Source organism: Culex quinquefasciatus, chromosome 2 (assembly GCF_015732765.1).
Source record: "Culex quinquefasciatus strain JHB chromosome 2, VPISU_Cqui_1.0_pri_paternal, whole genome shotgun sequence".
Classification (NCBI taxonomy): Eukaryota; Metazoa; Arthropoda; class Insecta; order Diptera; family Culicidae; genus Culex; species Culex quinquefasciatus.
This window is the reverse complement of record NC_051862.1, coordinates 109,978,531-109,992,760: the sequence shown is the minus strand read 5'-3', so window position 1 is coordinate 109,992,760 and position 14,230 is coordinate 109,978,531. Positions and strand designations below refer to the sequence as shown.

At 45.2% G+C, this 14,230-nt stretch overlaps 1 protein-coding gene across 1 annotated transcript; it reads right to left on the bottom strand.

Annotated features, from left to right (window-relative positions):
- Nucleotides 1-1,971: 1,971 nt before the first annotated feature.
- Nucleotides 1,972-7,009, bottom strand: LOC119766856. The gene is made up of 3 exons (XM_038253066.1): nucleotides 6,792-7,009; nucleotides 2,646-3,174; nucleotides 1,972-2,588 (listed from the first exon to the last, which is right to left on the bottom strand). The coding sequence occupies exons 2-3, from the start codon at nucleotides 3,111-3,113 to the stop codon at nucleotides 2,517-2,519; spliced, it is 540 nt and encodes a 179-aa protein (XP_038108994.1). The 5' UTR covers nucleotides 3,114-3,174; nucleotides 6,792-7,009; the 3' UTR covers nucleotides 1,972-2,516.
- Between the last annotated feature and the right edge of the window lie 7,221 nt (nucleotides 7,010-14,230).

Here is a 14,230-nt window from a genome sequence, read left to right as displayed (position 1 = left end):
AAATGTTGGGGGTAATTTGATCCCCCTTTCAACATTTTGAAGAAATCTTAAGCAAAATGTTTCTTATTAATCCAAACTTTTAATTTTCTATAAGATACAGCAATTTCACATAAAACCTGTACGTTTGTGTTCAAAATATAACAAGTTTAGCATGTAAAATATTTAAAAACTTAAAATTGTCTTTTTTAGACCAAAATTGAGCATGTTTACAAAAGCTGGTAATTTTTGTTTACAAAACTTTTGAAAAATGGTTCAAACTGCAGTTAGTTATGTACAACTATACTAAAGGAAACTACGTACGAAAACCCAGCCAAATTATTTAATCTTGAGGCTGATTCCAGTGACTGTAAAAATGCAGGGATCAAGTCTCCCTAAACGCACTTTTTTAAACAATTGATTGTAAAAATAGTATGACGATAAATTTAACGTCAAATGTGTAAGGGTTTTGTAGTTAATATGTTTATCAAACAATTCATGTATAAAAAATATTTTTTGAATAATTTTTGAGTGTTTTCTATACTTATCAAAACAAAGAAAAAAGATCTCTTGGAAGTTTTTTGCAGCACTTCTTCGAAAAATGTGTGTAACTCAATCTAAACATTTTTAATTTTTTTTCTTTGTTTTCTACAATGAGTTTTAGTCAATTTCGCATAACTTTCTAGAACACAGCTAATTGTTTTACCCACATGCTGACGAGATACAGGCTTGGGATCAAGTCTCCCCGGGGATCAAGTCTCCCCACTCTCCCCTACTATGAATACAAAGAGACGAGTTGTTCCTTTTAATTCCGCTATACACGCTTACCAAATAAAACCAAAAAAATGGTAATTATCATGATTTTTGGAGTTCAACTCGGATAACACTTTTTTTGGTAAAGTGGGTCGAACTGGCAAAATCATGATTTTCATGATTTGGCGAGTTCGAGCTTGGGGAAATATTTCACAGGTTTAGAGGTTGCCTATCTTTGGGCGTTTTATGATTTCTCTTTTGGGATTGAAATAAAAACAAAGTTTAAAATAAATTAACAACACGGCGCTATTATTATTTTATTATTTTTACTCTCAAAACTTAGCCAACATTTATAAAAAAGGATGGAGGCGAGTTCCGGTTACCAGTTTCACTTCATGTGTGTAGTTTAGCCCAAGCAGGCGAGGCACGATTCTGCCGCTGCGAACGGCCGGCAGTTCCTGCTGCAGCAGTAAATGGTTCGCCTCGTCGTCGAATCCCCTCTGCCAGATTGCGAGCATTGCTTCGGCGCCCTTGACCTGCTTGACCATGCTCAGGAACTTTTCCTGCTCGTACTCGCGCGGTAGTCCTTGGCCGAGATCACATCCAGCTGGGCTTTGGCGGCCCAAACGGGCAACGACACGAGCTCGGCCCGCAGTGACCGTGCCGGAACATCTTCACCGTGTGGTCCATGCTACCGGTCATGACGGTTTCGCCGGCCACCTCCCGACACGTCTCCGGCATCTGGGGGCCCTGCTGGTGAAATTCCAGGACGCAGCGCAGCTCCTCCTCCGAGGCATGATGAACGCTGGCCGGACCATTCGGCTGCTGGAACATGCCTAAGCTACCCGCCGAACCGGTGCGAATGTTTGCTGGAAATTTTGGAAGATGTTAAAATTGATCCTTGGACAATTGAGTTGATAAAACTCACTGAGCCGGTACGCGGACGTAAATCCCCAGTAAATCTGCCGACCCTGGGTCTACGTTTCGAGCCGCAGGAAGTCGATGCGGCCGCTGAGCCGGGCCGCCACAACCTTGTCCCCGGTCAGCTTGATGCTGGTGACCCCGTTGTTGGGGGTGTGCTCCGTCTCGTAGATGCCCTGAAACAAACGCACCTCAGTTAGCTGCCAACACGACTTGAGATCTACGAGCTTACCTTCAAGTTGCCGGTGGTGCCGTCCCAGAACTCGAGCCGCTCGTCGGCGCACCCGATCACGATGAGATTATCCAGAAAGTCCAGACACCAGATCGGCGAAGTTTGGTAGGATTTCTTGCGACCCGTACTGCTGCCAGGTCGTTGGGACGTTGGGACGTCGCCTTGTATTTAGACCGGAAGACAACAAAGCAGGATCTCTATCGGCGTCTTTGGGTAGAACGGTGCGTTGCCGGTGTTGATACTCGGAACGTCTCCGGTGTCGGCGTCGTTCAAGTCGAGCGGATCCAGCGCGGCGGCCAGTGCCTTCCAATGGAAGTGATGCGGGGCTTTCTCGTCGAGATTGCTTAGTTTCTGAGCTATTTGAGGACTAACCGCGTGCGATAGCTTGATCGAGGGAAGAACAGTTACGTACCGTCCGAAGAGCTTGAGGATCGACGACCAGTGAAAGTTGGACAGCTAGTAGACGGTCTCGTAGTCCGGGTGCTTCAGGCGATTCAACTGCTCCGTGATGTTCGGAGTCCCGTGGTTGATATTCAGGTGACCTGCTGCGACGGCCGATCGCAGATCGTGCATATCGCTAACTGGGATGTCCACCCTACTAGCCTCTTTTGTCGCACGCTGCGCCTCCATGTTCTTATCGCTCGAACTCAATCAACCCAGGATTTCGACGAGCGTAACGGGTCAAGGCCGTTAGGTCATGGATCGCCTAAAGAAAAATAAAGGAAGTTCAAGACCAGTTTATACTGCCTAACACAGGTCGTACCGAATTGAGGGCGGCCAAGTCCGTGTTATTTTCAACTTTGGCCAGATTCCTCCTGCAAAAAATGTTGGCATGTTGGACTACCGGAAGAACGAATGGCGACGAAGCAGCGACGTTCGCATCAAACGGAGGTCCGTGTCCATCACGTTCGAGGTTGAAATGGTCTCGTCCTGATCTTCCTATCCGTTCCCTCGTCATCGTGTGGACAAAATCGCAATAGTTGCTGGAGATCAGCAGGATCATATCTCGCCTCATCGGAAACTCCTCGAACCAGTCCGCAGCGCCAGTGTCCCGGATAAAGTTCCGCAAACTCCTCATACTTCGGCGCAGTTTCCGACGAATCTCTGGAGTGGCCTTCTCTCCGGCTAGCATCGCAGCTGCCTGTGTGATGGTTGGCGCCTTAAAGCTCTGGCGCGATGTCGTTTTAGCGACCTTAAGTTCAACAGGACCGAAAAACAGCGCGGTGTCCATTTTGGTGCAAGGCGGCGTTGAAGGTATTCCTCAAGTTGACTCGTCGGTAGACCGGTTCCTTCTGCAAAAATTGCGAAAAAAAATCCAGTTAGTATAACAGTTCCTTTTGCAAACATCACGAAGATAACTCCTGCAAAAAAAAGTCCTTAAAAAATTTAATAAATCCTTCTATCGGTGGACAGAATACTTCTGCAGTTTGTCCAGTAATCCGTCCACCGGTGGACGGAACCTTTTCCCAAACATTGACAGGTAATCCGGCTACCGGCGGACGGATTCCTCTTGCAAAACCTTGTCCAGTAATCCGTCCACCGGTGGACGGAACTTTTCACCAACATTGGCAAGTAATCCGTCCACCAGCGGACGGATTCCTCTTGCAAAACCTTGTCCAGTAATCCGTCCACCGGTGGACGGAACCTTTTCCCCAACTTAGGCAGGTAATCCGTCCACCAGCGGACGGATTCCTCTTGCAAAACCTTGTCCAGTAATCCGTCCACCGGTGGACGGAACCTTTTCCCCAACTTAGGCAGGTAATCCGTCCACCGGCGGACGGATTCCTCTTGCAAAACCTTGTCCAGTAATCCGTCCACCGGTGGACGGAACCTTTTCCCCAACTTAGGCAGGTAATCCGTCCACCGGCGGACGGATTTCTCTTGCAAAACCTTGTCCAGTAATCCGTCCACCGGTGGACGGAACCTTTTCCCCAACTTAGGCAGGTAATCCGTCCACCGGCGGACGGATTCCTCTTGCAAAACCTTGTCCAGTAATCCGTCCACCGGTGGACGGAACTTTTCACCAACATTGGCAAGTAATCCGTCCACCAGCGGACGGATTCCTCTTGCAAAACCTTGTCCAGTAATCCGTCCACCGGTGGACGGAACTTTTCACCAACATTGGCAAGTAATCCGTCCACCAGCGGACGGATCCCTCTTGCAAAACCTTGTCCAGTAATCCATCCACCGGTGGACGGAACTTTTCACCAACATTGGCAAGTAATCCGGCCACCGGCGGACGGATTTCTCTTGCAAAACCTTGTCCAGTAATCCGTCCACCGGTGGACGGATTTCTCTTGCAAAACCTTGTCCAGTAATCCGTCCACCGGTGGACGGAACTTTTCACCAACATTGGCAGGTAATCCGTCCACCGGCGGACGGATTCCTCTTGCAAAACCTTGTCCAGTAATCCGTCCACCGGTGGACTGAACCTTTTTCCCCAACTTAGGCAGGTAATCCGTCCACCGGCGGACGGATTCCTCTTGCAAAACCTTGTCCAGTAATCCGTCCACCGGTGGACGGAACTTTTCACCAACATTGGCAAGTAATCCGTCCACCAGCGGACGGATCCCTCTTGCAAAACCTTGTCCAGTAATCCGTCCACCGGTGGACGGAACTTTTCACCAACATTGGCAGGTAATCCGTCCACCGGCGGACGGATTCCTCTTGCAAAACCTTGTCCAGTAATCCGTCCACCGGTGGACGGAACTTTTCACCAACATTGGCAAGTAATCCGTCCACCAGCGGACGGATCCCTCTTGCAAAACCTTGTCCAGTAATCCATCCACCGGTGGACGGAACTTTTCACCAACATTGGCAAGTAATCCGGCCACCGGCGGACGGATTTCTCTTGCAAAACCTTGTCCAGTAATCCGTCCACCGGTGGACGGATTTCTCTTGCAAAACCTTGTCCAGTAATCCGTCCACCGGTGGACGGAACTTTTCACCAACATTGGCAGGTAATCCGTCCACCGGCGGACGGATTCCTCTTGCAAAACCTTGTCCAGTAATCCGTCCACCGGTGGACTGAGCCTTTTTCCCCAACTTAGGCAGGTAATCCGTCCACCGGCGGACGGATTCCTCTTGCAAAACCTTGTCCAGTAATCCGTCCACCGGTGGACGGAACTTTTCACCAACATTGGCAAGTAATCCGTCCACCAGCGGACGGATCCCTCTTGCAAAACCTTGTCCAGTAATCCATCCACCGGTGGACGGAACTTTTCACCAACATTGGCAAGTAATCCGGCCACCGGCGGACGGATTTCTCTTGCAAAACCTTGTCCAGTAATCCGTCCACCGGTGGACGGATTTCTCTTGCAAAACCTTGTCCAGTAATCCGTCCACCGGTGGACGGAACTTTTCACCAACATTGGCAGGTAATCCGTCCACCGGCGGACGGATTCCTCTTGCAAAACCTTGTCCAGTAATCCGTCCACCGGTGGACTGAACCTTTTTCCCCAACTTAGGCAGGTAATCCGTCCACCGGCGGACGGATTCCTCTTGCAAAACCTTGTCCAGTAATCCGTCCACCGGTGGACGGAACTTTTCACGAACATTGGCAAGTAATCCGTCCACCAGCGGACGGATCCCTCTTGCAAAACCTTGTCCAGTAATCCATCCACCGGTGGACGGAACTTTTCACCAACATTGGCAAGTAATCCGGCCACCGGCGGACGGATTTCTCTTGCAAAACCTTGTCCAGTAATCCGTCCACCGGTGGACGGATTTCTCTTGCAAAACCTTGTCCAGTAATCCGTCCACCGGTGGACGGAACTTTCACCAACATTGGCAGGTAATCCGTCCACCGGCGGACGGATTCCTCTTGCAAAACCTTGTCCAGTAATCCGTCCACCGGTGGACTGAACCTTTTTCCCCAACTTAGGCAGGTAATCCGTCCACCGGCGGACGGATTCCTCTTGCAAAACCTTGTCCAGTAATCCGTCCACCGGTGGACGGAACTTTTCACGAACATTGGCAAGTAATCCGTCCACCAGCGGACGGATCCCTCTTGCAAAACCTTGTCCAGTAATCCGTCCACCGGTGGACGGAACTTTTCACCAACTTAGGCAGGTAATCCGTCCACCGGTGGACGGAACTTTTCACCAACATTGGCAAGTAATCCGTCCACCAGCGGACGGATCCCTCTTGCAAAACCTTGTCCAGTAATCCGTCCACCGGTGGACGGAACTTTTCACCAACTTAGGCAGGTAATCCGTCCACCGGCGGACGGATTCCTCTTGCAAAACCTTGTCCAGTAATCCGTCCACCGGTGGACGGAACTTTTCACCAACATTGGCAAGTAATCCGTCCACCAGCGGACGGATCCCTCTTGCAAAACCTTGTCCAGTAATCCGTCCACCGGTGGACGGAACTTTTCACCAACTTAGGCAGGTAATCCGTCCACCGGCGGACGGATTCCTCTTGCAAAACCTTGTCCAGTAATCCGTCCACCGGTGGACGGAACTTTTCACCAACATTGGCAAGTAATCCGTCCACCAGCGGACGGATTCCTCTTGCAAAACCTTGTCCAGTAATCCGTCCACCGGTGGACGGAACCTTTTCACCAACATTGGCAAGTAATCCGTCCACCAGCGGACGGATCCCTCTTGCAAAACCTTGTCCAGTAATCCGTCCACCGGTGGACGGAACTTTTCACCAACATTGGCAAGTAATCCGGCCACCGGCGGACGGATTTCTCTTGCAAAACCTTGTCCAGTAATCCGTCCACCGGTGGACGGATTTCTCTTGCAAAACCTTGTCCAGTAATCCGTCCACCGGTGGACGGAACTTTTCACCAACATTGGCAGGTAATCCGTCCACCGGCGGACGGATTCCTCTTGCAAAACCTTGTCCAGTACCAGTCCAGATCTAACCTTTTCACCACCAAAAATCCGTCCGTTTTACTTACCTGAAATCCAACTCGAAACTCCGGAGCACAAAACACAACTAAACAAGAAACATTTGAGAAGAAACATTTCAAACGAATTTCAAAAAATTCGTTAAGTCCAAAATCGCACTTTTGGGAGTTCGCATAACTGAACTCATTTTTTGGTGATTTTCACAGTTTTTCGAGTTCGCGAAATCGCACTTTTTTGAGTTCGTTTAAGCGAACTGTCAAAAGTGCGATTTCTGAACTCCCAAAAGTGCGATTTTCAGTAACCGTGTATATTTTTAATATCTTGACAGATACGTATTTCGTCTACTACTTGCAGACTTCATCAGTGTTCTGTTGTCGAGAACAGAACACTGATGAAGTCTGCAAGTAGTAGACGAAATACGTATCTGTCAAAAAAATTGAAGATTTTAATTTGTTAATCGTGTTCGCATTTATATTTTTTATCGTACAAGTTTATTTTTTATTTCAAGAAGATGTGTCTCAGGAACTAATACACCAATTTCCAATGGTTCTTAGTCCTTACACGATAAAGAACAAAACAAACTGCTTGAAGTTGCTGTTATATCATCCCGCATAAAAAAGTACCATATAAAAACTTTTTTTCATATGGTAATTGAACTTTAAACTATATTGTTACTACCATTTCCAAAAATGTTTGACTACTATTTTAAAAATGGTAATTATATGGTTGGCATGAATTTTTACTATCTCACAAATGGTTTAACCATCTGGCATAAGGGTGGTTAGCAATGGTAACCTTAAAAACTCAGTACTATTTTCGTCAAAAAACTGTTTGTTGTATGGTAAATAAATGGTTTAAGTACTATTTGGCAAAAAGTAACCTTAAATCAAACAGTTCACAAATAGTTTAATATAGTTAAATTTTAATTTTGGGAAATTGAAAAAACGATTTCACAAATAGTTACCATTTCTCAAAGTGTCATTGTATGATCCAATATGGTCATCAAATGGTAATTTTTTATCCGGGATTTTCATTGAAATTACTTGTTAAACAGTTTGTACACTAGTTTCAATAAATTTGATAATGTTAATTTTTGCGTTTTAATGAAATAAGCCCTTCGAAGCACTGTGCATTTATTTTAAAATCAATTATTTCTATGAATTCATGGACTTTAAAATATGTTGACTCTGGATATCACTGGATAAGAATGTCTTTAAGCATTTTTTGATACTCATTGGTTGAAATTTAACCGTTTATTCGATCGGAAAATTTATTTTTAATTTATTTTTTTCAAAGATAAGCAACACTGAAACGATACATTGAAATTTTATTGAAAAATTACCTTTAATTAAGATCTGATTTTTTTTGTCAATTTTTTAAATCCTCAAATTCTGAAACAAATTTGTCAGATAAACCATCACAGTGATCACACAGCTGAAAATGTAAATCCAGACGGTTTGAAATTTGATGGTTCAAATTTACCAGTTTGTTCGTGGGTTTTTCTCTCAGTATAAAGTACAAAAATATAATACTTATGGTTAGATAAATCGATATTTTTTCAGGATTTTTTTTGTTTCAAAATTTTTATTAAAGTTACAAGCTAACCCCGACAAACTTCGTCTTGTCATTTTTTCACTTCTTGACGTTTTTAGCCTCCTGTGATCAAAATTTGATTTTACGCAACTTTTCCCATACAATCTGCAGATCTTCCGGAATCGGTTTCGGAGTGGCCAAAGTTGTCACTCTTTAGCGTAAGAACCTTCCTTGGGCTTATACGAACCCAACGCAGCAAAGAGCGCTCCGATCCGACTTTCCGTCATCAACTGATGCGCGTTCGAACAAAACCGTCGAAATTTTTTATATATATAGATGTATATTTTAAATTTAGCGACAGTTTATCACGAAATTCAATTACAATTAAACAATTCAAGAAAATGTAAAAAAACACTTTCTTCTCTACTCCTTTAATACAAACTAGCTGTATGATTAAAAAGAAACTTTTGACGAAGGAGTTTCTTCAATAAAGACATTGAAAACTTAAGAAGAAAATCTTTTTAAACATTTTTGCATACATTATTTTACAATTTTACAATTCATCTTAATAATTATACCATAAACCAAGTGATGGTAAAAATAATTTGCTGGTTTCTATACTTTTTGAATTTTTGCACCCAAGCCCCCCCTCCCCCCGAACAAAAATCCTGGCTACGGCCCTGGTCAAATATGACAGATCAAAATGTCAAGAACTGGCTCCACTGTCGATTTTCTGACGTTTCTTATTTTTTGTTTTTGTTTTGATTTGTTAATCTAAACAAACACACACATTCGCACAGGGGAAGGGCCATGAACGTTAGGTTTCACCCTAAGTCACCGATGGAACGTATGTCCATCGGTTCCGGGTTGGTCAGCAGCTGTCGCATCCGGTCATGTGACGTCGACTACCTGACGCACAAGGAATGAAGCTAGTGAGAGTAACCTTTACGTAAGGCATTCTGAACTTTCCGGAACAACTCCGGGACCGGTTCTGGGGTTCCATGTACCGGGATGGCGCACGTGACTTTTCGGAGGAATCGAATCGAGTTTCATCGATCGGTGCCTAGGAGGTAATCAGCCGTCCCAAGAGGCGACCCTCCTGCAAGGCGTCATCCGATAGATGGCAAGGTGACCATTTCCTTGAACATGTCAATAGTAGTAGCTCTAAATAGTTAATTGGGTACTAAAGCCCTATGTCAATTTTTATGTACAACGGTAAAAAACACGATTAAAAACCATTTCTGATAACTTTTTTTCATTTCAATGCAAAATTTTTTTTTGACAAGACAACATTTTTTCGATGAATCAACTATGGTCCCCTTGGAACGAGCTGTCAAGTAGGAGCTTTTCTGTCAAGAAGGACCGCGAGGTTAATTTTTCAAAATTGATTTAAAAATCCATTTTAAACTCTTTGTGGTCGTACAAAGGGTCATTGTACTCAGAAAAATAAGCTTTATCGCTGTAAACAATAATATCAGCAATCTAAGCTTCATTTTAGGACCAAATTCCTCCTCCCCCTCCCAATTCTCAGTCAGAAATCGGCGCCACAGACGTGGACACATCATGGGAGAAGAGTTGGCAATTGTCCACTCGCCATACAAAAGTGACTCCCCTACTACCTGTAATTCGGTGCTTTTGGTGCTTTTCCAATATACTCTGCGAACACATTGACCAAAAGCTTTATTTAATATATTTTCACAAAATAAGTATTCTTAACCTTTAGTAAGCTGACGACTTGGCGGCGGTAGTCACTGCTTGGGAGTTCTCCTCGCGGATGCCGTCCTCCTCGCTGGCGGCGCTGTTTTTGACAAACTTGCCATCTTTGGAGTAGATTTCAGCTCCGATGCAGTAGATCATGAAGTTTTCCTTGATTTATTCTAGCCCAGATCGTTGATCCACTTCTTGGAGGTCTTGGTGAAGGTCTTCTTTTTGCTCACGTGCCAGCATTGCCGTCAAAAAGCTCGTCTCTTTGTCCAACCAGGCGACCATGGGCAATCCAGACAGCAGCTCTGATGCGTTCAGTTAATTCCGGCACAGCTGCAACTTCCGCCAGGACATGTATTTAAGAAAGTGACAAAATTTAGTGTGCACAGCAACTTTTCAGTTCTTTTTGGGGTCCGCAACTGGCACATGGAACCCCGGGGGAAGGCGGGAGTGCGGTTTAATCGAACGTAATCAAACCGATCTGTGCCGGGGTACGACTCAGCAGTCCCAAGAAGCAAACCCACCTGCAAGGCGTCGCCCGTTTCTTAGATAGGTGGTCAACTAAAGATCTTCAGGTTTGTGGTATGGACACTAAGTGAAATCTACTTTGACTAAGGAATTTCTATCCGGTGCTTAAACAAAATCCTCTACGAACACGACCTGGGTCTCGTGGCGCAGGGGTAGCGGCTTCGGCTGCCGATCCCGATGATGCTATGAGACGCGGGTTCGATTCCCGCCTTATCCACTGAGCTTCTATCGGATGGTGAAGTAAAACGTCGGTCCCGGTTTCTCCTGTCTCGTCAGAGGCGCTGGAGCAGAAATCCCACGTTAGAGGAAGGCCATGCCCCGGGGGGCGTAGTGCCAAAAGTTTCGTTTTTTTTTTTTTTTTACGAACACGACCAAAATCCATATACATATTTTATGTATTTTTACGTCATACACATCAGCTTCTCCTTGGTGTGGATTCTAGTTGATTGTTGATCTTTGTACGATGGTTGTACTCCTTCTGAACTGCACGGGCCACGTTCAACGCCACACGGAACGGATGCCTAGGACTGATACAAATCGACCTTTCGCAGAACCTTGAGCATCTTGCGGAGCAGCTTCTTGATGTGTCAACGGTTAATCATCCCCCTGAAGCTCTTTCTGTTTAAACACGAACACGCCACCGGCTGTTCGAGGTGTTCTTTAACCCAGTTGACCTTGCCCGATTGAATCTGCTAAAAAAACGTAATTCAATTTAGATTTGTTATAAGAATCAGAACCAAATCCAACTTACGACTGACTCCGCTTCTGCAACTGCGTCTCCAATCTGTCGATGCTGTCCATCTGGGGTACATCCGTTCCTTCACCTTCAACACGAGATGCTTCGGTTTGGGTGCCTAACGATTCTTGCAGCTGTCGGCTGATGTGACGTACCTGCACGTAGGTACTCTTCTTTGATTGATTCGATATATACGGTGCCGGATTGGAACATCAGATTCTGTTTTCACCTTCTCCGCTAACTTGCTCAATAATGCTGCAATCGATGCTAATCCGCCGACTTAGTTTTCCCAGGGACACAGCAGTGTCATGAAAGCGAACGACGGCTCTAGAAATAAGGGACCCAACTGAAGACTGGTTACTGCAAAATACTTACAGCAAATTAATTTAATTGAGTAAAACTTACAATTTCCAGCATTTTCTAATATTTATGACAAAATACACCGGCCAACTGAGGTGCGGAATAAAAACAAAAACAAAATTTGCGCGCGCACACAAGCACAAAGGAGAATTCTCGATTAAATTTTCAAAAGGTCCTATCTGCAGGAAACCCATGAGGGATAGGATGTTTTGAAAATTTAATCTAGAATTGAAAAAAAACGCAGTGCTTCCAAGCAAATCTTCTAGACGGGGGGCAAGCCGATGCGGTACATCGCGGTTCACACGGTTCACAGCTCATAAGTCATACTTTTTTGAAAAATTTGTTCGGAGTATTTAGTCTTTAATTAGTCTATGGTTAAACAATACCTTTGAGCATTGGGCCTGTGCTAAAAAATCTGCAAATCTGGCATGCTTGTTTGGTGGTGGGGAAAAGCCCCTTTGAGCTGTCTCTCAGAGGGCATGAGTATGGTTGTGTCAGAGGACACTCTCTCCGCTCGTTGAGGTTATGTATGCGAATTCTATTTTTGTTTTTAAATTCCAGCATTAAAAATAACATTTGAGCAAGCTCTATCATACATATTACATTATATTTTTTTTCAAAATCTTTTTTTAAGGGGTAACTACCCAGTAAAAAATACGGGGCCGATCGGGTCTGATCGTAAGAACGACGATAAGACCTACAGGGGCCGATGCGAGTCTGATTTTGAGACACGCATCAGAACCGAATCAAGGTATTTTGCACCCGAAACGTCAACCTGTCAAGGCTGTTCGAACATCGCGAGAGGCCTACGTGCGGGGCCGAGGTAAGAACGACGTCATGGTGAAAAATCGGACGCGCGTCAACCTATTTTTGCCTTCTTCTTCTGTCATCTGTCATTGGATTTGTTGTTATAAAAACACCCTGTTTGAAAAATGTCGCACGTCGTACGAGTTGTCGCACGGTTTTGATTTTACCGTTTCGATATTGATTGGTCGAAAGGACGACAAACGGACGACAAACACTTGACATGCTCGACATAGTTTTTTCGATCGATTTTCCTTCAATTCGACGTCGATTATCGTCGACGCAAACAGTTTGACAGTTCTCTTCAGTTGATCTTGTTCGGACTTGATTGCAACCGAATCGAACCAGCTGTCGTTACTTTTGGTATTTGGTTTAGGAGCTGAGAAGATTTTGGACGATTTTCGTCGGATAATAGGTAAGTTTAGTTCTAGATTGTGATATTTTTGCTGCCGAAATGATCCGGCCGGGGTGCGCGAGTGACCGAATCAGAGTGTCTTCCTTGGTGTCTTCTATTCCAGTCTTCGAGGCGGTGAAGGAGGACGGGAAATTTGGCGGGTCATTCCGGAAGACGGGACGGGAAGGAACCGGTTTGCGATCGAGGTAGCGGTTGGTGTTTGGTGTTTTACTTTCCGCGGGAGGTTGCGGCACATACCTGATGAAAGTCATGTTTTAGAAACGAAGTGTGTGTTTGTATTGTATTAAATTCAAAACCTCAAAACATAAAAATTGTTATCTAATCCACGTTTTTACCGAGGGGGACGTCACTTCCGCGTTGACCAAGCGATAAGCTATCCTTTGCAATCCTTTTCGGCGTTTCTTCTAACCTTTCCGCTTTTTCTTGCTTTAACTTGCGATAACCGCGATAACTCGCTTTTTCGCTTTCCTTTTCTCGCGTTTTCGCATCACACTGCTCGATTTTTTTTGACAGCGAGAACTGTCAAGAGCAAATGACAGTTCTCGATGTCAAATCAGTCGAGCAGTTTGTTTTGCAGAATTTTTCTCCGTCACCGGATTCGATTGTCGATTTAAAAAAAACGGGGGCACCCGGACAGGAGCAAGCAGGTTTACCGCCACGTTGTGCCGACCAAGAAGGATACTAGTGGCCCGGCTTCAGCGAGTTGGCAGCTTCCAGACAGAACCTAAATGCAAACAGAACTGTTCCGGGTCGCAAGATGCGACCGGTGTTGGGTGCGAAGAGCCTGCCAACGATGCTGTACGACGAAGAACCTGCAGCAAGCAAAAGGTCAAACGAAAGGAGTTGAGGCCACTGCTGGTGTATGTGGGTTCTGGTCGATCTACAAGGTGCACAACACACCGTCGAAGCTGGGTTAGTAGTATTAGTATTCAAACGCAGGTCGGATGTCTTGGCAGAGCTTCCGGTTCATCAACTTTGGAACGGACCAGACGAGTTCAATTGGACTGTTCACGTGTCCTCGTACCACATTCCGGACGAGAGCGTTAGCGCGAAATAACCTTGATGAAAGCGGAATTAAAGCAACCTCACTGGAACATCCTGAAGTTGCGAGTCCGAGTTAGCGTGATGTTCAACTCGTTTGCCAATGTCTACTTTAGAAAAAGTTGTGTACTTGATTGCTCAGTCGCTGCAATTGATTGCACGAGCCGGAAATCAACCCAGCAACTGTTCTATCAACATTGACCGGCAGAAACACAAGTCTGTCTGTTGCGGAGGAAGCGTCTATAGCGAGATGCGGGAGTGTCGGTAGCGCAAAGAGAAGTTGTTCCAGAACGCGGTTATATTTCGTTTAAAATAAGTGTTATTTTTAAGTATATTTAAATTTAGCACTACAGTCTTTTACAGTTCAT

Coding starts and splice junctions, on each gene's coding strand:
- LOC119766856 (XM_038253066.1), bottom strand. CDS start 3,113: ATGGACACCGCGCTGTTTTTCGGTCCTGTTGAACTTAAGGTCGCTAAA. Junction 2,589..2,645: donor ACTTGGCCGCCCTCAATTCG/GTACGACCTGTG, acceptor ATTTTTCTTTAG/GCGATCCATGACCTAACGGC.